The sequence below is a fragment of the Salmo salar genome, chromosome 03 (assembly GCF_965601325.2).
Source record: "Salmo salar chromosome 03, fSalSal1, whole genome shotgun sequence".
Taxonomy (NCBI): domain Eukaryota; kingdom Metazoa; phylum Chordata; class Actinopteri; order Salmoniformes; family Salmonidae; genus Salmo; species Salmo salar.
Window position 1 is genome coordinate 79,058,994 of NC_138293.1, and position 22,448 is coordinate 79,081,441.

General features: G+C 44.8%; 1 protein-coding gene across 1 annotated transcript in view; it reads left to right on the top strand.

Annotated features, from left to right (window-relative positions):
* Window positions 1-22,448, top strand: part of LOC106606743 (voltage-dependent T-type calcium channel subunit alpha-1I-like) — a 143,023-nt gene that overhangs the window by 103,651 nt on the left and 16,924 nt on the right. Inside the window, exons 26-30 of the mRNA XM_045715479.2 lie at window positions 567-700; window positions 1,585-1,655; window positions 14,891-14,969; window positions 15,595-15,716; window positions 16,934-17,386. Of these exons, the coding sequence (XP_045571435.2) occupies window positions 567-700; window positions 1,585-1,655; window positions 14,891-14,969; window positions 15,595-15,716; window positions 16,934-17,386 (859 nt within the window). The remainder of the gene's footprint in view (window positions 1-566; window positions 701-1,584; window positions 1,656-14,890; window positions 14,970-15,594; window positions 15,717-16,933; window positions 17,387-22,448) is intronic.

Genomic DNA, 22,448 nt, shown 5'->3' on the forward strand with positions numbered 1-22,448 from the left:
GGGGGGAGGGTTGGAAGAGAGAGAGGAGATAAAATAAATGAGAAAGAGGTAAAGGATGGAGAGAGAAAAAGGAAGGGAAAGTACAGGGGGTAGAGAGGGAAAGCAAGGGAGAGGGGGGGGGGTAGAAGAGAAAAGGGGGGGTTGGAAGAGAGAGAGATCAAATAAATGAGAAAGAGGTAAATGATGGAGAGAGAGAGAGAGCGAGAGAAAAGGGAAGAGGGAGTACAGGGGATAGAGAGAGAGATGTGTGATTGGGCAGCACCTTGTCTCTTTTCTATGACATCAGTGACATCTGGCAGGACAGTCTCTCTGCACACTCAGATTTAGGGATCTGAGTTTTCTCAGTGTGTCTTAAACTGGGTCATAGTGGAGATGCAGGCAGGTGGAAACAGACTGGGTTACTGGGCACACATACAGTACACACACACCACACACACACACACACACCACACACACCACACACACCACACACACCACACACACACATGCCTGTACAGTACATGAATGACCCTGATGGAACATGTCCTCCAGTGTGACGACCCTTTGCTCTCTGACTCTGTGTGTAGGTGGAACCAGTTGGATCTGGCCATCGTGTTGCTGTCAGTGATGGGCATCACTCTGGAGGAGATTGACTACAGCGCTTCTCTCCCCATCAACCCTACCATCATACGCATCATGAGGGTGTTGAGGATCGCACGAGGTAACGAGGGAGGGAGGGAGGGAGGGAGGGAGGGAGGGAGGGAGGGAGGGAGGGAGGGAGGGAGGGAGGGAGGGAGGGAGGGAGGGAGGGAGGGAGGGAGAAAGAGGAGGGAGAAGGAGGGAGAGAGGTGCATGTGTGTTTAGTCGCACTCTGGAACACACAGACAGACACACACACACACACACACACACACACACAGACACATAGACACATACACACACAGTACAACACCTTTCCTACTCACCCCCCTCTGGAATCTATGGATAGCATGCACACACCCAGTGTGCAGACCCAGTGTGCAGACCCAGTGTGCAGACCCAGTGTGCAGACCCAGTGTGCAGACCCAGTGTTCAGACCCAGTGTTCAGACCCAGTGTTCAGACCCAGTGTGCAGACCCAGTGTGCAGACCCAGTGTGCAGACCCAGTGTACAGACCCAGTGTACAGACCCAGTGTATAGACCCAGTGTACAGACCCAGTGTACAGCAGATGACCAATGCTTCATCATTAATCCTACCAAAGCTACAGCTCATGACTAATGGTTGGGCCAGTGAGAGGGCCATGAGAGAGCGAGAGTGTGTGTGTGTGTATGACAGTGTCTGTGAGAGTGTGTGTGTATGACCGTATCTGTGAGAGTGTGTGTGTGTATGGCCGCGTCTATGAGAGTGTGTGTGCTGGGTATAAATTTAGCTGTGACCTTTCGGAGGCTGGATGTTTCCCGTTTAGTCCAGAATTGAACCAGAGGGAATTCCCTAAATGCCCAGCATTTATAATCTCCCCCTGCACTTCTCCTCTCCCCAGCCCTCATCATAACCTTTTTCTCTGTTTCTGTCTTTCTGCCTCTCTCTCTCTCTCTCTCTCTCTCCATCTATTCTCTCCATCCCAGTTCTGAAGCTGCTGAAGATGGCTAAAGGAATGAGAGCTCTGCTGGATACGGTGGTCCAAGCCCTACCACAGGTACAAACACACACACACATACACACCCAGACAGACACACACACACACACCCAGACAGACACACACACACATACACGAACACACACACACACAAACACACCCAGACAGACACACACACACACACCCAGACAGACACACACACATACACAAACACACACACACAGACACACCCAGACAGACACACACACACACACCCAGACAGACACACACACACATACACAAACACACACACACATACACACCCAGACAGACACACACACACACCCAGACAGACACACACACACATACACACCCAGACAGACACACACACACCCAGACAGACACACACACATACACAAACACACACACACAGACACACACACAGACACACACACACACAGACACACACAGACAGACAGACACACACACACACACATACACAGACACACACACACACACACAGACACACACAGACAGACACAAACACACACACAGACACACACACACACATACACACACACCCAGACAGACACACACACACACATACACACATATAGCTCCTATGTATGATGAGTGCAGACAAACAGAGATGAATGATTATGGCTAGGATTAGAGGCACTGTTTACATGTTCAGTGGGAGAAACTGAACAGAAAATGAACAAGCATTTTTATCTGTTTTTCAACAAGCTGTTCTACAAAGGGTTATTATGTAGATGATGGCAGCTGCAAACAATCAAATGAGATGATGATCTTCAAACAGTAGCTATATCTCTGTACATAATGTGGACAGTGTGGGCTTTCAGGACCACGGAGAGTGCTCTGGGAAAAGACTGTATTCATAATGAGTCCCTCTGTTTTATTCATTAGGATCTAAAAGGATAAACTGATCCTCGATTAGTACTCATATTCTGAGACACTATGAATACCGCCTTGGTCTAGAAACAGCCCCTAGGCCCATAACCACAACTGCCTAGGCACCTCATGTAGATATGAAAGGATTTGACATCATGCAATATGGAAGTAGCTAAACCTTTCACTCTAATATGCTTGGATGGAGTTTGACCATATTGCATACACCTCTCATATCCTTTCTGATCTCTACAAGTGGCTAGGGGTTGTTTCTGGCTGGGGTACACTGATATTAATACCTCTACTACATTAAGAAATGAAGTGTGGTTATTAGATCTGGTTGGGCTGGAATGACATGACTCCTTTTCCTAAATAAGGTTTGGACCAGACCACATCATTCCCATAGAAAAAGAGAGAGAGAGAGAAAGAGAGCGAGGTAGAGAGTGAGTGAAAGAGAGCAGGCAGGGAGAACAGGCAATGAGAAGGAAGGAGTGTAGGGAAGACGGAGGTAAGGCAGAACGGATCTCCTCTCCTCCGCTGCTATCGATCCCTCTCTCATTAACACAGGGCCCTGGGTCGTCTCCCCAAGGGCATCAGGCAGGTAATTAACACCAAGGTGATTAAAGAGGTGTGTGTGTGTGTGTGTGTGTGTGTGTGTGTGTGTGTGTGTGTGTGTGTGTGTGTGTGTGTGTGTGTGTGTGTGTGTGTGTGTGTGTGTGTGTGTGTGTGTGTGTGTGTGTGTGTGTGTGTGTGTGTGTGTGTGTGGAGACAATCAGTCTGCTATAGTTACATCTTGAGAAGGAGGTGAAAAATCACCTGCCAGGGTGGTGTTACACACTGTCAAGACTGAGAGTAGTGGTGTTACATGGAGAAGCCCCTGACAGATGTTAGCTAGCTAGCTGAAGCTAACACTCAAACACATTACGACCGACGCCATCTCTTATTAACAGGATCTGCTTAAAATAAAGTGTCACATTACCCAACTAGAATCAGCCATTATCTAACATTATCCCATTTCTCCCCTACTGAGCTAAAATGGCTTCCATCTGCTGTTCACTAGGTGGTAGTCACCACTAAAGCCAGTTGTTTTATCTCCTCCAGGGGCTGGGTTATAAACTTCAGATATAGCCTATGGCAGGAGGCAACGCTGCTTGAATATCACCATTTCTGCTTTCTAAAAGCTCATTACGAGTGCTCACAGAGACATCTTGTACCATTCTCTTAGCTACTCATTTTTGTTTATCCCTGTGATTTTTTTTTCTTCAGAAAATACAGACTTCCTTAAAACTAGTCCCTTGGCCGGGATTAGCTATCCCCTCTCTGGGTTTGCATCTATGGCCACACCCACTATTCACAAGCTAACATTAGCATTGGGGACCAAAACACAGTAAAAGTGAATGGATCCTGGCTATCATAGCATGCTCTTATCTACGTGCACAGATCAAAGTAAATTCAAGACTCACTTATCACTGACCCAGGTTTCACCCGGTATAAATTCACCCTTTGTTTGTCTCTTGCTTGCTTGGATCACCCCTCATAGAAACATGTCATTAAGAATCACAGATCATTAAACTGATCTCAATGGAATAGTGCTATATTCAGAGGTGCTTAAATCATCCCCAGTAGTGTAAGGTCTACGGTCTCCCTGGTAGATACATCACTGATCAACTGTGACACAGGTAGCTGGGGTGAGCTTGCATTAGTTCTGGCCCAAAGGGAACTCGGTATCATACTAAGACAGTCTGACGAGAGACTGAGACTGACAGTATGACAAACAAAGTCTGGATCTAAAGTGCTTTAGAGATTTTTATAGAACTGTTACGTCACTACATAATTTTTACTTAACTTAGACATTGCTGACCTGGGGCATGTTCAGTAGACCCAAATGGGAGAAAACATTTTGAAATGGAGGTATTACCACCTGAACTTGTCCACTAAGAACACACACTTTCCTTTGTTGGTTTCAAAAACTTTCCCGGAGGTTCAGTACCTGCTGAACACAACCTTGGTCTCTAACCCTCACTAAACACTCCTATCTTAATAAACCAGGGTTGTGTTCTGCTATGAAAAACAGCTTCAAGTCTGTGACTGTTTGTCTTGTGATTTGTTAGCCTGGTAGAGGCTAGATCAGGCTAGATCAGGCTAGATCTGGATAGAGCAGGCTAGGTCAGGCTTTTTGATATTTTTGTTATTTTATTAGGATCCCCATTAGCTGTTGCAAAAGCAGCAGCTACTCTTCCTGGGGTCAACACAAAACATGAAACATGACATAATACAGAACATTAATGGACTAAAACAACTCAAGGACAGAACAACATAAAAAAAAATTAAAGGCACACGTAGCCTACATATCAATACAGACACACAAACTATCTAGGTCAAATAGGGGAGAGGCGTTGTGCCGTGAGGTGTTGCTTTATCTGTTTTTTTAAACCAGGTTAGCTTTTTATTTGAGTAATATGAGATGGAACGGAGTTCCATGCAATAATGGCTCTATATAATACTGTACGCTTTCTTGAATTTGTTCTGAGTTTGGGGACTGTGAAAAGACCCCAGGGGGCATGTCTGGTGGGGTAAGTGTGTGTGTCAGAGCTGTGTGAAATTGACTATGCAAACAATTTGGGATTTTCCACACATTAATGTTTCTTAATAAAAATAAGAAGTTATGCAGTCAGTCTCTCCTCAACTCTTAGTCAAGAGAGACTGGCATATGTGTAGTATTTTTATCATCCCTCTGATTACAATGAAGAGCAGGACGTGTCGCTCTGTTCTGGGTCAGCCGCAGCTTAACTAGGTCCTTCCTTGCAGCACTCGACCACACGACTGGACGATCAAGATGAGACAAAACTAGAGCCTACAGAACTTGCTTTTTGGAGTGTGGTGTCAAAACAGCAGAGCATCTCTTTATTACGGACAGACCTCTCTCCATCTTTACAATCACTGAATCTATATGTTTGGACCATGACAGTTTACAATCTAAGGTATTGCCAAGTAATTTAGTCTCCTCAACTTGTTCAACAGCCACACCATTCATTACCAGTTTCAGCTGAGGTCTAGAACTTAGGGAATGATTTGTACCAAATAAAATGCTCTTAGTTTTAGAGATGTTCAGGACCAGTTTATTACTGGCCACCCATTCCAAAACAGACTGCAACTCTTTGTTCAGTGACTTCATTAGCTGTGGTTACTGATGCGTATACGGTTGAATCATCAGCATACATGGACACACATGCTTTGTTTAATGCCAATGGCAGGTCATTGGTAAAAATAGAAAAGAGTAGAGGGCCTAGAGAGCTGCCCTGCGGTACACCACACTTTATATGTTTGACATTAGAGAAGCTTCCATTAAAGAAAACCCTTTGAGTTCGATTTGAAAGATAGTTCTGAATCCAGGATATGGCAGAGGTTGAAAAGCTAAAACATATATGTTTTTTCAACAAAAGGATATGGACAATAATATCAAAGGCTGCACTGAAATCTAACAGTACAGCGCCCACAATCTTCTTATTATAAATTACTTTCAACCAATCATCAGTCATTTGTGTCAGTGCAGTACATGTTGAGTGCCCTTCTCTATAAGCATGCTGAAAGTCTGTTGATCATTTGTTTACAGAGAAATAGCATTGTATTTGGTCAAACACAATTTTTTCCAACAGTTTGCTAAGAGCTGGCAGCAAGCGTATAGGTCTACTGTTAGAACCAGTAAAGGCCACTTTACCACTCTTGGGTAGCGTAATTACTTTGTTCTTCCCTCCAGGACTGAGGACAAAGAATTCTTCTAGGGCTCAGATTAAAGATATGACAGATAGGAGTGGCTATAGAGTCAGCTACCATCCTCAGTAGCTTTCTATCTAAGTTGTCAATGCCAGGAGGTTTGTCATTATTGATCGATAACAATCATTTTTCCAACTCTCCCAAACTAACTTTCCAAAATTCAAATTTGCAACGCTTTTCTTTCATTCTTTTTTTTAATTGTCAATGGTGTGCATACTAGGAGCGGAGTCAGGTGCAGGAGAGCAGAGAGTTGTGAACAGGCGCACAATTTATTGAGGCAGGAGAAACCAACAGACGGACGCCACTGCGTCGAAACCTCCAGCCAATATGCAAAAGCGCAAACAGTCACAATAATTATGTTCAAACAAATAAACATACCTCGTGAATAAAACACGGAACAAACGAACACCAGTCTATCGCGTCAAAATTGACACGTAACACAAAACAATTTCACACAAAGACATGAGGGGGAACAGGGAATAAATACATGTAGTGTGATTGGGGAATGAAAACCAGGTGTGCAGGGAACAAGACAAAACTGTCACGTCCTGACCAGTATAAGGTTAATTGGTATTGTAGTTTGGTCAGGACGTGGCAGAGGGTATTCGTTTTATGTGGTTCGGGGTGGTGTGTTTTGTTGAAGGGGCATTTGGTTTAAGTATTCCGGGGTTTTTGGGCACTGTTTGGTTTTCAGGTATTTTATGATTTTGTCTAGTATGTCTGTTTCTATGTTTGGTTAATTGGGGTTGGGACTCTCAGTTGAAGGCAGGTGTTGTCTATCTGCCTTTGATTGAGAGTCCCATATATGAGGGTGTGTTTGTGTTTGTTATTTGTGGGTGATTATTCTGTGTTTAGCCTTGTGCCTTACCAGACTGTTTTTTGTCGATCGTTCGTTCTTTGTTATTTTGGTGTTCATTTTGTATTTATTAAAAAGCAAGATGAGCATACACATACCTGCTGCGTTTTGGTCCTCCATTTCCAACGACAAGCGTGACAGAATCACCCACCAACTATGGACCAAGCAGCAGAAGAAGGAGCAGAGGGACTTCGAGTTGGACTGGCGGGAGAAGTGGACCTGGGAGGAAGTACTGGACGGGGCCGGACCTTGGCACCAGGCTGGGGATTATCGCCGCCCGCAGTGGGAAATTGAGGCAGCCAAGGCAGAGAGGCGGAGGTACGAGGCCATGTACGCGCTGAGGGTGAAGCACGAGAGGCACCCCCAATAATTTTTTTGGGGGGGGCACACGGGTAGTTTGGCTAGGCATAGGAAGAGCCGGAAGCCAGCTACCCGTGGTTATATGGAGGAGCGTATGGGGTGGAGAGCGCCATGTTTCGCTGAGGAGCGCACTATCTCACCCATACGCACGCACAGTCCGGTGCGCGTTGTTCCAGCCCCTCGCAGGTGCCGTGCTAGAGCGGGCATCCAGCCTGGTAGGAGGATGCCTGCGCAGCGCATCTGGTCGCCGGTACGCCTCCGAGGACCAGGCTACCCAACTCCCGCTCTACGCACGGCTACCATCAGGCCCTGCACAGCCCAGTCTGCCCTGTACCAGCACCCCGCTCGTACAGGGCTACTAGTTCCATCCAGCCAAGACGGGTTGTGCAGGAGGTAAGATCAAGACCGACTGTGCGCCTCCATAGCCCTGGGTTTCCAGCTCCTGTCTCTCGTGCGGACCCGAGAGTGCGTCAACCCAGTCCGACTCGTCCTGTTCCCGCTCCCCGCACTAGCCTTCAAGTGCGTAAACCCAGCCACGCCAGTCAACAGTCACCGGAGCTGCCCGCCAGTCAACAGTCGTCATCAGAGCTGCCCGCCAGTCAACAGTCGTCATCAGAGCTGCCCGCCAGTCAACAGTCGTCATCAGAGCTGCCCGCCAGTCAACAGTCGTCATCAGAGCTGCCCGCCAGTCAACAGTCGTCATCAGAGCTGCCCGCCAGTCAACAGTCGTCATCAGAGCTGCCCGCCAGTCAACAGTCGTCATCAGTGCTGCCCGCCAGTCAACAGTCGTCGGAGTTGCCCGCCAGTCAACAGTCGTCGGAGCTGCCCGCCAGTCAACAGTCGTCAGAGCTGCCCGCCAGTCAACAGTCGTCAGAGCTGCCCGCCAGTCAACAGTCGTCAGAGCTGCTCGCCAGTCAACAGTCGCCAGAGAGGTCAGACTGCGCTGAACTGCCGGAGTGGCCAGACTGCGCTGAACTGCCGGAGTGGCCAGACTGCGCTGAACTGCCGGAGTGGCCAGACTGCGCTGAACTGCCGGAGTGGCCAGACTGCGCTGAACTGCCGGAGTGGCCAGACTGCCCTGAACTGCCGGAGTGGCCAGACTGCCCTGAACTGCCGGAGTGGCCAGACTGCCCTGAACTGCCGGAGTGGCCAGACTGCCCTGAACTGCCGGAGTGGCCAGACTGTCCCGAGTTGCCAGACTGCCCAGACTGTCCCGAGTTGCCAGACTGCCCCGACTGTCCCGAGTTGCCAGACTGCCCAGACTGTCCCGAGTTGCCAGACTGCCCCGACTGTCCCGAGTTGCCAGACTGCCCCGACAGCCTGGAACGGCCTGAGCCGGAGCCACCTCCAGAGATAGGTGGGTTGGGGAGGGGGGGTGTAGCACAGTGCCGTCGTTGACGGCAGCCACCCTCCCTTCCCTCCCTTTAGTAAGGGGGAATTTTTTTTTTTGGTGTTGCTTGGGGTTATTTTTGTTAAGGTGCTTCCGGGGTTAGCACCTTTAAGGAGGGGTACTGTCACGTCCTGACCAGTATAAGGTTAATTGGTATTGTAGTTTGGTCAGGACGTGGCAGAGGGTATTCGTTTTATGTGGTTCGGGGTGGTGTGTTTTGTTGAAGGGGCATTTGGTTTAAGTATTCCGGAGTTTTTGGGCACTGTTTGGTTTTCAGGTATTCTATGATTTTGTCTACTATGTCTGTTTCTATGTTTGGTTAATTGGGGTTGGGACTCTCAGTTGAAGGCAGGTGTTGTCTATCTGCCTTTGATTGAGAGTCCCATATATGAGGGTGTGTTTGTGTTTGTTATTTGTGGGTGATTATTCTGTGTTTAGCCTTGTGCCTTACCAGACTGTTTTTTGTCGATTGTTCGTTCTTTGTTATTTTGGTGTTCATTTTGTATTTATTAAAAAGCAAGATGAGCATACACATACCTGCTGCGTTTTGGTCCTCCATTTCCAACGACAAGCGTGACAAAAACAAATGGATAAATTAAAAATGGAGCGCCGATCGCTAGAAAGCCGGTGACGTCGACCGCCAAACGTCGCCTGAACATGGAGAAGAGCCGACTTCGGTGGAAGTCGTGACATTTATGCATGAATACAATGGCTCACTGTTTGTTGTTGGCATTTCCTGCCTAAGTTTGCCCACTAAGTTTGCCCACTTGGCAGCATCAAATGGTTTTGTGATGAATAAGCCATCTGATTCGAATTTGTCTTTCTGCCCATAATATCACCTGTTAGGGACAGACGTTCCGCTAGCGGAACGCCTCGCCAATATCCAATGGTATAGAGTGGCGCGAATTACAAATACCTCAAAAATGCAAAAACTTCAATTTTTCAAACATATGACTATTTTACACCACTTTAAAGACAAGACTCTCCTTTATCTAACCACATTGTCCGATTTCAAAAAGGCTTTACAACGAAAGCAAAACATTCGATTATGTCAGGAGAGTACCCAGCCAGAAATAATCACACCCATTTTTCAAGCTAGCATATATGTCACAAAAACCAAAACCACAGCTAAATGCAGCACTAACCTTTGATGATCTTCATCAGATGACACTCCTAGGACATTATGTTATACAATACATGCATGTTTTGTTCAATCAAGTTCATATTTATATCAAAAACCAGCTTTTTACATTAGCATGTTTTGTTCAGAACTAGCATACCCGCCGAAAACTTCCGGTGAATTTACTAAATTACTCACGATAAACGTTGACAAAAAACATAACAATTATTTTAAGAATTATAGATACAGAACTCCTTTGTGCAATCGCGGTGTCCGATTTTAAAATAGCTTTTCGGTGAAAGCACATTTTGCAATATTCTGAGTAGATAGCCCGGCCATCATGGCTAGCTATTTTGACACCCACCAAGTTTGGCACTCACCAAACTCAGATTTACTATAAGAAAAATTGGATTACCTTTGCTGTTCTTCGTCAGAATGCACTCCCAGGACTTCTACTTCAACAACCAATGTTGTTTTGGTTCCAAATAATCCATAGTTATATCCAAATAGCTCCGTTTTGTTTGTGCGTTCAAGTCACTATCCGAAGGGTGACGCGCCGGCGCGTTTCGTGACAAAAAAATTCAAAATATTCCATTACCGTACTTCGAAGCATGTCAAACGCTGTTTAAAATAAATTTTTATGCAATTTTTCTCATAAAATAGCGATAATATTCCAACCGGGAAATGTTGTATCCGTTCAAACACTGAAAGTAAAACATGGAGTCGTCACATGCACGCGCGCACCAGTGCCATTGTTCTCAGAAGGACCACTCTCCAAAACCCCTGCTGTTTTTCGCCCAGAGACTGCAGAGCTATCATTCAACGTTCTGGCGCCTTCTGAGAGCCAATGAAAGCCTTAGAAAATGTCACGTTACAGCAGAGATCCTGTATTTTTGATAAAGAGGCTATAGAAGGACAAGAAATGGTCAGACAGGGCACTTCCCATATAGAATCTTCTCAGGTTTTGGCCTGCCATATGAGTTCTGTTATACTCACAGACACCATTCAAACAGTTTTAGAAACTTTAGGGTGTTTTCTATCCAAATCTACTAATTATATGCATATTCTAGTTTCTGGGCAGGAGTAATAACCAGATTAAATCGGGTACGTTTTTTATCTGGCCGTGAAAATACTGCCCCCTATCCCTAACAGGTTAATCGCATCAGACCAACAAATATTTTTAACATCATCCACATAAGAGTCACAGCAAAATATTTTGTATGATCTCTTATACACTATTTTAGGCCCAGCTTTTGGAACTTTGGCTTTCCTGGATATAGCCACTATATTGTGATCACTGCATCCAATGGGTACGGATACGGCTTTAGTACAAAGTTCTACAGTATTAGTAAAAATGTGATCGATACATGTGGATGATCTTGTTCCTGTAGTGTTTGTAAACACCGTGTTAGGTTGATTAATAACCTGAACCAGATTACAGCACTGGTTATGGTGAGAAGCTTCCTCTTGAGCGGACAGCTTGATGAAAACCAGTCAGTATTCAGGTCCCCAAGAAAGTAGACCTCTCTGTTTACATCACATACACTATCATGCATTTCACACATATTATTTACATACTGACTGTTAGCACTTGGTGGCCTATAGCAACACCCCAAAAGAAAAGGCTTTAGATGTGCCAAGTGAACCTGCAACCACAACACTTCAATAACATTTGTCATAAGGTTTTCTCTAAGCGTTACAGAGATATGGCTCTGAATATATACAGCAACACCTCCCCCATAAGCATTTATGTCTCTTCTATAGATGTTATATCCTTGTATTGCCTCTGCTGTATCATCAAATGAGTGATCTAAGTGAGTCTCAGAAATGGCTAATATATTAATGTGATCTGATGTTAGCAAGTTATTGATTTCATGTACCTCTAAGGCTACATATATTAATATGGGCTATTTTCAGCCATTTCCTGGGTAGCTTATCAGAGATAGACATAATACTGAAAAGAGCAAACAAAGCAAGAGAAAAATACATACATTCAGCAGTCCATTAATCAATTGGTGTGTGTGTGTGTGTGTGCGTGCGCGCGCACACGTGCGCTGTGGGGTTGAAGCTACGAACCCATAGGCTTGGCTCTCTCATCCCTTCCAGGCTTCTGGAAAGGTGAACAATGAGCCTGTCATAGCAGATGTAAGCAATCTCCTCACGCGCTCTGGCAGCTTTCATGCCTGGGATAAGTTCTTTCCTCTTCTGGCGCACAGCTTCAGGATAGTCCTCATTGAGGAAGATATATGTCCCTCTCAAGTTCTTGGCTCTTTCCAGAACAGCTACCTTGTCCTTGAACCTCATGAGCTTGACCACTATCGGGCCTGTCAACTGGGCCGGTGGTAGGTTTTCCAGTCCTGTGGGCACGCTCCACCTCAATCTTCCTGTGGTCCATCTTCAATTTCTCAGAGATCATTTCCCTCACATTGTCCACAGACTCCGTCCAGGTCTCATGTGGAGATTCTGCAATTCAATCCGCAACCATGTTGTTCTGCCTTGATTGTCCCTCCAGAAAGTCTGATTTATCCGTCATTGTTATCATGGATTCACATAAGAACTGATGTCCTCTCTCAATGACTTACAGATTGCTGTCATCTTGCCATTTTCCTGTTTCAACTCATCGAGCTGACCCTGGGAAAACTGCAAATTGTTCTTCAGGCCCTGGATCTCTCTGGTCAGGTCGTCCATTATTTTACTTGTTGAATACACCAGTATTTGGACAAAACACTTGAAGCTACGTTCTTGTTGTTGTAACAACTGCTTATACTCTTTTTGTTCGTTTAAAAGGTCCTTCACGTGTGATAGAGAGACACCACTGTCCTCAACGGTACTGCTACCAGCTTTGGTCTTTGTCATGGTAGCTAGCAGCGTAGGTTACACTGTTACTCCTCACAGTTCCGGACAGGGCAGGTCACAGGAAAGATTGAAAACAACAAACAGCAGGGATCTAGACAGCCATAAACCCGGAACAATCTGCGGTCCCAGCCACAATGGTTAACCATGTCGCGGCCTGTGTTCAAGCCCTCAAGAAAACCCAGCTAAGCTAGCTGCCATGCCAAATTGCTCCTCAGACCCGTCCTTGGTCAGCAGGATCACTGGACAGAGACTAGCAGTCCCAGCAACTGATGCCAACTGTGTCGCGGGTTCTAAAAGGTAGCTAGCCACTAAGAACTTTCCAATACACTTTCAAAACAACAAACTTTTCAAAACAACAAAACTGAACTCTCCCTCATTCCATGTTCAACAGGAAGAGATATGTAGTGTTGTAACGGCCGTCTGAAAGAGTAGACCAAGGCGCAGCGTGGATAGTGCTCATCATGTATTTATTTCTAGTGAACACTTAAACAAAATAACGAAAATGACAGCCAAACAGTTCTGTCAGGTAATACTCACGAAACAGAAAATAACCACCCACAAAACACTGGAAAAAACACCCCTACTAAATAGGACCTTCAATTAGAGGCAACGAGGAACAGCTGCCTCCAATTGAAGGTCAACCCAAGAAACTTAAACATAGAAATAGACACACTAGAATAAACATAGACAGTACCCCCCCCCCCCCCCCCCCCCCCCAAAGGTGCAGACACCGTATGCACCTCAAACAAAAAACACAAAATTAACCCCAAATAAAGGGAGGGAAGGGAGGGTGGCCACCGTCAACGACGGTTCTAGATATAGACACACTAGAATAAACATAGAAATATACTAACATATAACATAAACCAAAAACCCCGAAACACATTAAAAAAACACCCCCTGCCACGCCCTGACCAAACTACAATAACAAATAACCCCCTTTACTGGTCAGGATGTGACAAGTGTGTCTCCTATTGCTAGATCAGGCTAGAGTAGGCCAGAACAAGCTAGATCAGGCCAGTAGAACCTCCTCCCCCAGGGGACCAGACCAGACAGAGCTGTGTGCTGGCTGCTGTGACATTGACTCTGTAAGGTTACGTCTCACTAATGGGATAGTGTTTTCTGAGCATATTTACTACATTACCTCTTTATGCAGTCCCATTCAGCAGACAGAGAGGGATCTACTGCTGTGTGTCCTGGGTGGCTTCCAACTACACAGTCACAACAACAGAGTAAGGTTATGCCACTGACAACTTTCCCAATTCCCTCCTCAGGCTCCTCTTGAGGATTCTGATACGATGTATGACTTAGGCTTTGGTCATGCACGACATGTCTAGCTTTCACTTCTGTTTTTTTGGTAGCAGGCCTGCCCATGCGAAACGCAGAACAACTAGCAAATTATGCTTCTACTGAGGATTCTGATACGGTAGAGGCTGTGGCACAACATGGATGCTGGGACCAATAGGTTTTGCTGCTTGGTAAAAGGCAAGGCCAAAACACCCGCTGTTCTTTCAGTGGGATGCAATGTTCAGAATGTTTGCCTAAAAAATGTATAATTTGGTGCCTCTAGGTCAATTCAGACGGCTGATTGAGGATCTTTTTACAGAAAAATGTGTTCTTTTTCTATGATTGTTTTATTTATCTTTGTTTTTCTTTTCATAGTGTATTTGATGTGTATATTTTTGTCACTACAGTGTTCATCTGTATTTAAAAAAAGTTTCACCTTTATTTAACTAGGCAAGTCAGTGACGGCCTACACCGGCCAAACCCAGATGACGCTGGGCCAATTGTGCGCCGCCCTATGCAACTCCCAATCACGGCCGGTTGTGATATTTCCTGGATTTGAACCAGGGTGTTTGTAGTGACGCCTCTAGCACTGAGATGCATTGCCTTAGACCACTGCGCCACTTTGGAGCCCAAAAGCTCTCTGTAACAGCTCTCTGTAAAAGAGACCTTGGACTCAGCATGACTCCCTGTCAAAAATAACGGTTCAATACGAAGAGAATATAGAGCAGAAACAGTTCCTAATACTGTTCCTATGTGTGTTTCAGGTGGGGAACCTGGGTCTGCTCTTCATGCTCCTGTTCTTCATCTATGCAGCACTGGGGGTTGAGCTGTTTGGAGAACTGGGTGAGTTGGTAGTGATGGGCTGGAACAAAACCCTGCATACCCAATGGCGTGCCACATTCAGAGTTGTACATATCCAATCCTGTTAGATTACAGAGCCAAGACAGAAATAGAAAGGGACTTGCAGTAAAGTATCTCGATGCAGCCAGAGCCAAGAAGTATCATGGAGACTAGAAAGGAGAAACAATAACCAAGCAGCTAGGCCTGTCTTCAAACTGTCACACTCTCTCTATGGACTCTAGTCATGTCTGCTGGAGATTATCTCTCATCCCATCAGTCTTGAGCAAAGGCTTAGAGCCAAATGCAACTGTAGTAAGGAGAGAGATGTGTAAACAATCAGCCAAGACAGCTTTAAGACCAGGAGCAAACAACCACGTCTGCTGTTGTTGGTTGCTGGTTTCTAAGAGGACTGAACATATAAATGTTCTCTATATAAACTGGTTTCTCTTCGTGCATCTTTATCTATCCCTTTGTCTTTCCCCCTGCTCCCCCCTCTCTGTATCTATCTTTCTCTATTTGTTTCTCTCTCCCCTTCTCTCTCACTCTCTCTTACCTCCCCATCCCTCCCTCCCCCATGTCTCCCTCCCCCCATTCCTCCCATTCCTCCCTCCCTACTCTCCTCTCCCAGTGTGTAACGAGGACTACCCATGTGAGGGGATGAGCCGCCATGCTACCTTTGAGAACTTTGGCATGGCCTTCCTCACTCTGTTCCAGGTCTCCACTGGGGACAACTGGAATGGGATCATGAAGGTATGGATGGACTTCTTCATGGTGTTCTATGGAGTGTTTATTACAATAAATTAGATCATTGATCATCTAATACTTTAATCTAAAATTACTTGGATTACCATGTTTCAATGTGTTGCTATTTGGGTTATATTATTCCGCTCTCATTTTGATGTCTGTGGTTGGTATTTGGTGCCTGGCTTCTTAGCTGCAGAGACATTTCAGAGTACTTACAAGCCCTGTGGCCCTAAGGGCAGGCCCCAAGCCTATGTCCTGCTGCCTAAGAAGACCATTGCTTTTACAGGAAAACTTACCCAACTTTCCCTCAGTTTATCCTAATCTTGAGGGAGGGGGAAACTCAAAACTGACCTTAGATCAGCATCAAGGGGCAACTTCCCCCTACTCCCTACCTGGAGAGGAAGGAGAGTAAAAGAGTGAACTTTAACGGAACCGTCAGCACCCGGGACCACCTGCTCCCTTTCTTTTAATCTCCTCCTCTTCCAATCCTCCTCTCCTTGAGCGCTACCATAACCAGACCTGTCACAGCTCTGTATATTCTCTGTAAAGATGGCCTTTTAAATAGGGGAATGTGTCCCACTCCCATTTCACAGTCGTCGCCCCCCACCTGTAATCACCTCTCTTAGATTACTACTGATGAGACCTTGTGAGCTTTCACTGCTTTTTACCTGGAGATGTGTTGGATGCAAACTGTCTGGAACGAGGGAGGGGGAAGAGAGAAAGAGAGTGAATCACCACTGTACTGTCTAGAGAGAGGGGAGGGAGGGATAGAGGGAGGAAAAGGAGGGGAGAGGGGAAGAAGGAAACACTTGAGACTACACAGTGAAAAGGTCAAAACAAATGAGAGAGAAGAGACTAGAATTAACTCATGTCTGGATGTCTTACAGTTATTGTGTGACAGGTCAATCTGCTCACGAAAGTCTTACATTGATATCTTTGTTTCAAGTTGGAATGCTTAACTCTTGTTCATGAATTTGTTCAATAAAACTTGTTGTTTCTGTATAGTCCTTTATAGTCCCATATAGTCCTGTATAGCTCAGTTGGTTGTGGGTTCGATTCCCACGGCGACCAGTATGAAAAAAATATTAAAATCTATGCACGCTCTGGATAAGAGCTTCTGCTAAATTACGTAAATGTAATAATGTCTTAGCAGGACTTCATGGCTTGACCTAACAGACAGCTCCTATTTCTCCTCTCTCCCACCTTCCCTCCCCCCTCCCTAGGACACGTTGAGGGAGTGCCCTCCGGACTACGGGCCTGACTACTCCTGCAACCCCAGCCTGCAGTTCATCTCTCCCATGTACTTTGTGTCCTTTGTGTTGACGGCCCAGTTCGTCCTGATCAACGTGGTGGTGGCGGTGTTGATGAAGCACCTGGACGACTCCAACAAGGAGGCCAAGGAGGAGGCGGAGATGGACGCTGAGATTGAGCTGGAGCTGGCCACGGGGGCCCTATGCTGCATGGGGCCGGAGGGAGTCTGTTCAGGAGGGAAAAAAGGTGGAGGAGCAGGGGGAGGTGGAGGAGCAGGGGGAGGTGGGGGAGGTGGAGGAGGAGTGGAGAGAGGGATGGGAGTCCCAGGCAGTTCCTCTGGGGGGAATATGCATCATCACGTGGCAACGACGCATCCAGGAACACTGCAAGATCTGAACAATCGTGATCCCTACTGTCCTGCACAGGTGAGATGGATGGATGAATACATTTCTGTCCATATGGGTCTGTCTGTTTCTGTCTATTTGTCTTTCTATTTGATATTATAGGAATTACACATATAAACAGTCTGATACACTTGTGTGTAGTACATAGACGTAAGGTTGAGGTCATTATGACAGGGAGAGAGAGAACAAGAACAAGAAAAGACAGAGGAGACAGAAAGATAATCAGAGACATTTAGTCTCCTTCCCATTCTGACATCCTCAGTGTTTTAGACTGACAGCCCATCAGTCCTGTTTAACTCAGTTTGTCTGCTTGTTCACTCAACCTTTCATAATGTAATACAAAGGAACAGCCAGGAAAGATACGGAGAGACAGCGAGAGAGAGAGAGAGAGAAAGAGAGAGAGAGAGATTGGAGAGAGAGATGGGAGAGAGAGACAGGGGGAGGAGAGAGAGAGAGAGAGATGTTTAATCTTGTCGGCCCGGGTATTCAAATAACAGACATCATCTCTGAACAGGTCATAATGTAGATTCAGTACAATGTCACCGTGACCCAGAGTGTGTCTCAAATGGCACCCTATTCCCAATATAGTGCACTACTTTTAACCAGAGAATTTGGGTGCCATTTGGGACGTACCCTAGAACGTGGCCGTGGCCCAGACTACTGCAGAAAAACACAGCTACTCTCATTCAGGGTTCTGTTATTGGTTTCTACAGATGAAAACATCTCGAAGGGGTTTGGATATTATTCTCGGGACCCCTGAAATAGATGCTGATGAAAGAACAATGTGATTTTAGGGAGTTGAAGGGAGAGGGACATTGAAATACATTTTCATCTAGCTGCACCTTTCACAGTGAATTTGCCTGGCGCTCTCCATCGCCATGGCAACCCTTGTTGTCAGTCTTCTGCGGCGAGGTAGACGAGCAAACACACACTGCACCGTGCATTTAATCACCTTTTCAATTCAAACTCAGGACCTCAGATATTAACCCGTCAGTGTGCACACACACACACACACACACACACACACACACACACACACACACACACACACACACACACACACACACAAACACACACAAACACAAACACAAAGCCCTGGAAGACATAAACACACACACACACACACACACACACACACACACACACACACACACACACACACACACACACACACACACACACACACACAACACACACACACACACACACACACACACACACACACACATTGAGATTACTAAAAACCTAATCATAATGTAATGGCAAACACAAGCAAACACACACACGGATGACTCACCGGCTGCCTGCTACGATCTGTTCTACCTTTACAGAACTAAACTTGGCTTTACTGAGGAGCCATTTTTAGCTTTGTGTTGGCTGACAGAATAACTTAATAAGGGAGGGAGGGAGGGAGGGAGGCAGCTTCTTTGGTCTGCTCTCCTCTCCTCTCTCCTGGGTGATATAATCAGGGGCCTTTAGGCCAACTCAATTTATTCATTCACAACAGCTACAAATGTGTGTGTGTGTGTGTGTGTGTGTGTGTGTGTGTGTGTGTGTGTGTGTGTGTGTGTGTGTGTGTGTGTGTGTGTGTGTGTGTGTGTGTGTGTGTGGTGTGTGTGTGTGTGTGTGTGTGTGTGTGGGTGTGTGCGTGGCGTGTGTGGAGGCAGGAATGATTGAGAAACAGATCTGGAGGAGAGTGAGCGACATGAGGAGGAGGGAAAGGTGGAGAGAGAAGTAAAGAGAGAATGTGTGTAAAGAGGAGAGGTGATGCTAAGTGATTGGAGGGGAGCTGAAGGAAATGGCCATGATGAGAAATCAATGTTTACACCTTTAAGGCAATACAATTCACAGCATCACTACGGCAGTTGTTTCCTTTACTGTGACACTTGTAATGGGATTCCAGACCTGGCAGAATGTGTTATATACAGACCCGTTCCTGTTTTATATACAGTATTCTAGTTATTCTAGACCCTGTGGATTCCACTCAAGATACGGAGAGACTGCGAGAGAGAGAGAGAGAGAGAGAGATGAGAGAGATGGAGAGAGAGAGAGAGAGAGAGAGAGAGAGAGGAGAGAGAGAGAGAGAGAGAGAGAGAGAGAGAGAGAGAGAGAGAGAGAGGAGAGAGAGAGAGAGAGAGAGAGAGAGAGAGAGAGAGAGAGAGAGAGAGAGAGAGAGAGAGAGAGAGAGAGAGAGAGAGAGAGAGAGAGAGAGAGAGAGAGAGAGAGACTTTAAGGCACACGTTCTCACCAGGTGGCCAGCACTACTGTTGTGTAGAAAAATAGAAATGGCCTTACTAACCTATTAGGACTAAGCCATAGTCATTCAGGCGTGTGCCTGCGTGCGTGCAAGAATGGGTGTCCGTGCTTGTGTATGTGTTCCTTTGCTGTTTCGTAACACATTCGTTCAGGGCCTACTCCAGTGCCATTCTTAACAACCCACACACACTGAGGAGTATCTGGACTCTGTATAGATGTAGTCTATTGTTATTTACTGTATAGTGATGGGGGAAAAAATAGATATAGTTTCATATCGGGATATTATCGTATTGATATATCGATATATTGTTTTGGCTGTACCTGCACCAAAATATTTTTCCTTCATAGCTTGTTCTCCAACTTCTTTTTAAATAGGGAGCCAATATGTTTTCAGCACTTTTTATTTCCATGACTAATCAAAGAAAGCTCATTTTCTCATGTCTCTGTGTATGTGGGTTACTGTATATGTGGGTTAGCAGTGTTAGACAACGGCTACAGTTTATAAAACTGTAATACTGACGATACACTTTGCTGGATTTTTCCATTGCTGAGAATAAATGTAGCCTGTGGATTTAGCAGCCTATGACCCTGTTTCCTTAGTACTGTATGTATTTAGGGGAATGTTTCTTAGTACTGTATGTATTTAGGGGAATGTTTCTTAGTACAGTATGTATTTAGGGGAATGTTTTTAGTACTGCATGTATTTAGGGTCATGTTTCTTAGTACTGTATGTATTTAGGGGAATGTTTCTTAGTACTGTATGTATTTAGGGGAATGTTTCTTAGTACAGTATGTATTTAGGGGAATGTTTTTTAGTACTGCATGTATTTAGGGTAATGTTTCTTAGTACTGTATGTATTTAGGGTAATGTTTCTTAGTACTGTATGCATTTATGGTAATGTTTCCTAGTACTGTATGCATTTAGGGTAATGTTTCTGAGTACTGTATGTATTTAGGGGAATGTTTCTTAGTAATGTATGTATTTAGGGTAATGTTTCTGATTACTGTATGTATTTAGGGGAATGTTTCTGAGTACTGTATGTATTTAGGGTAATGTTTCTGATTACTGTATGTATTTAGAGGAATGTTTCTGAGTATTGTATGTATATAGGGGAATGTAGTACTGTATGTATTTAGGGGAATGCTTCTGAGTACTGTATGTATTTAGGGGAATGTTTCTTAGTACTGTATGTATTTAGGGTAATGTTTCTTAGTACTCTATGTATTTCGGGGAATGTTCCTTAGTACTGCAAGTATTTAGGGGAATGTTTCTTAGTACTGTATGTATTTAGGGTAATGTTTCTGAGTACTGTATGTATTTAGGGGAATGTTTCTTAGTACTGTATGTATTTAGGGGAATGTTTCTAAGTACTGTATGTATTCAGGTGAATGTTTCTGAGTACTGTATGTATTTAGGTGAATGTTTCTGAGTGCTGTATGCATTTAGGGGAATGTTTCTTAGTACTGTATGTATTCAGATTAATGTTTCTTAGTACTGTATGTATTCAGATGAATGTTTCTGAGTACTGTATGTATTTAGGTGAATGTTTCTGAGTGCTGTATGCATTTAGGGGAATGTTTCTTAGTACTGTATGTATTCAGATTAATGTTTCTGAGTACTGTATGTATTCAGGTGAATGTTTCTGAGTGCTGTATTACAGAACAACTATTTTGCTGATGAGATTCAAGATATAAATTATATAATGAAGTTTAGATAGATGACTTCTTCATTATAATAATGTAATAACAGTCAGCCAGCTCCCTAAACGGTTATCTAATTTAGCTATTGAACATTTAATACAGACATGTATCAAATCTATCACAGATATAATAATGTAACCAGTTAATATAAACCGTTTTGGTGTCACTATTTGAATGTGTAATGTTGTAACGCTACTTCTGTAGTAGATGTTACTAGGTGTAGATGTTGCTGGTTGAAGGTGTTACTAGGTGTAGATGTTACTAGGTGTAGATGTTGCTGGGTGTAGATGTCACTAGGTGTAGGTGTTACTAGGTGTAGATGTCACTAGGTGTAGATGTCACTAGGTGTAGATGTCACTAGGTGTAGATGTTACTAGGTGTAGATGTTGCTGGGTGTAGATGTCACTAGGTGTAGATGTTACGGGTGAGGCGGGTGTAGATGTTGCTGGGTGTAGATGTCACTAGGTGTAGGTGTTACTAGGTGTAGGTGTTACTAGGTGTGGATATCACTAGGTGTAGATGTCACTAGGTGTAGATGTTACTAGGTGTAGATGTTACTAGGTGTTGATGTCACTAGGTGTAGATGTTACTAGATGTAGATGTTACTAGGTGTAGATGTCACTAGGTGTAGGTGTTACTAGGTGTAGATGTCACTAGGTGTAGATGTCACTAGGTGTAGATGTCACTAGGTGTAGATGTTGCTGGGTGTAGATGTCACTAGGTGTAGGTGTTACTAGGTGTAGGTGTCACTAGGTGTAGATGTTACTAGGTGTAGATGTTGCTAGGTGTAGATGTTGCTAGGTGTAGATGTCACTAGGTGTAGATGTTGCTGGGTGTAGGTGTTACTAGGTGTAGATGTCTCTAGGTGTAGATGTTACTAGGTGTAGATGTTACTAGGTGTAGGTGTTACTAGGTGTAGATGTCGCTAGGTGTAGATGTTGCTAGGTGTAGATGTCGCTGGGTGTAGGTGTTACTAGGTGTAGATGTTACTAGGTATAGGTGTTACTAGGTGTAGATGTCACTAGGTATAGGTGTTACTAGGTGTAGGTGTTACTAGGTGTAGATGTCACTAGGTGTAGGTGTTACTAGGTGTAGATGTCACTAGGTGTAGGTGTTACTAGGTGTA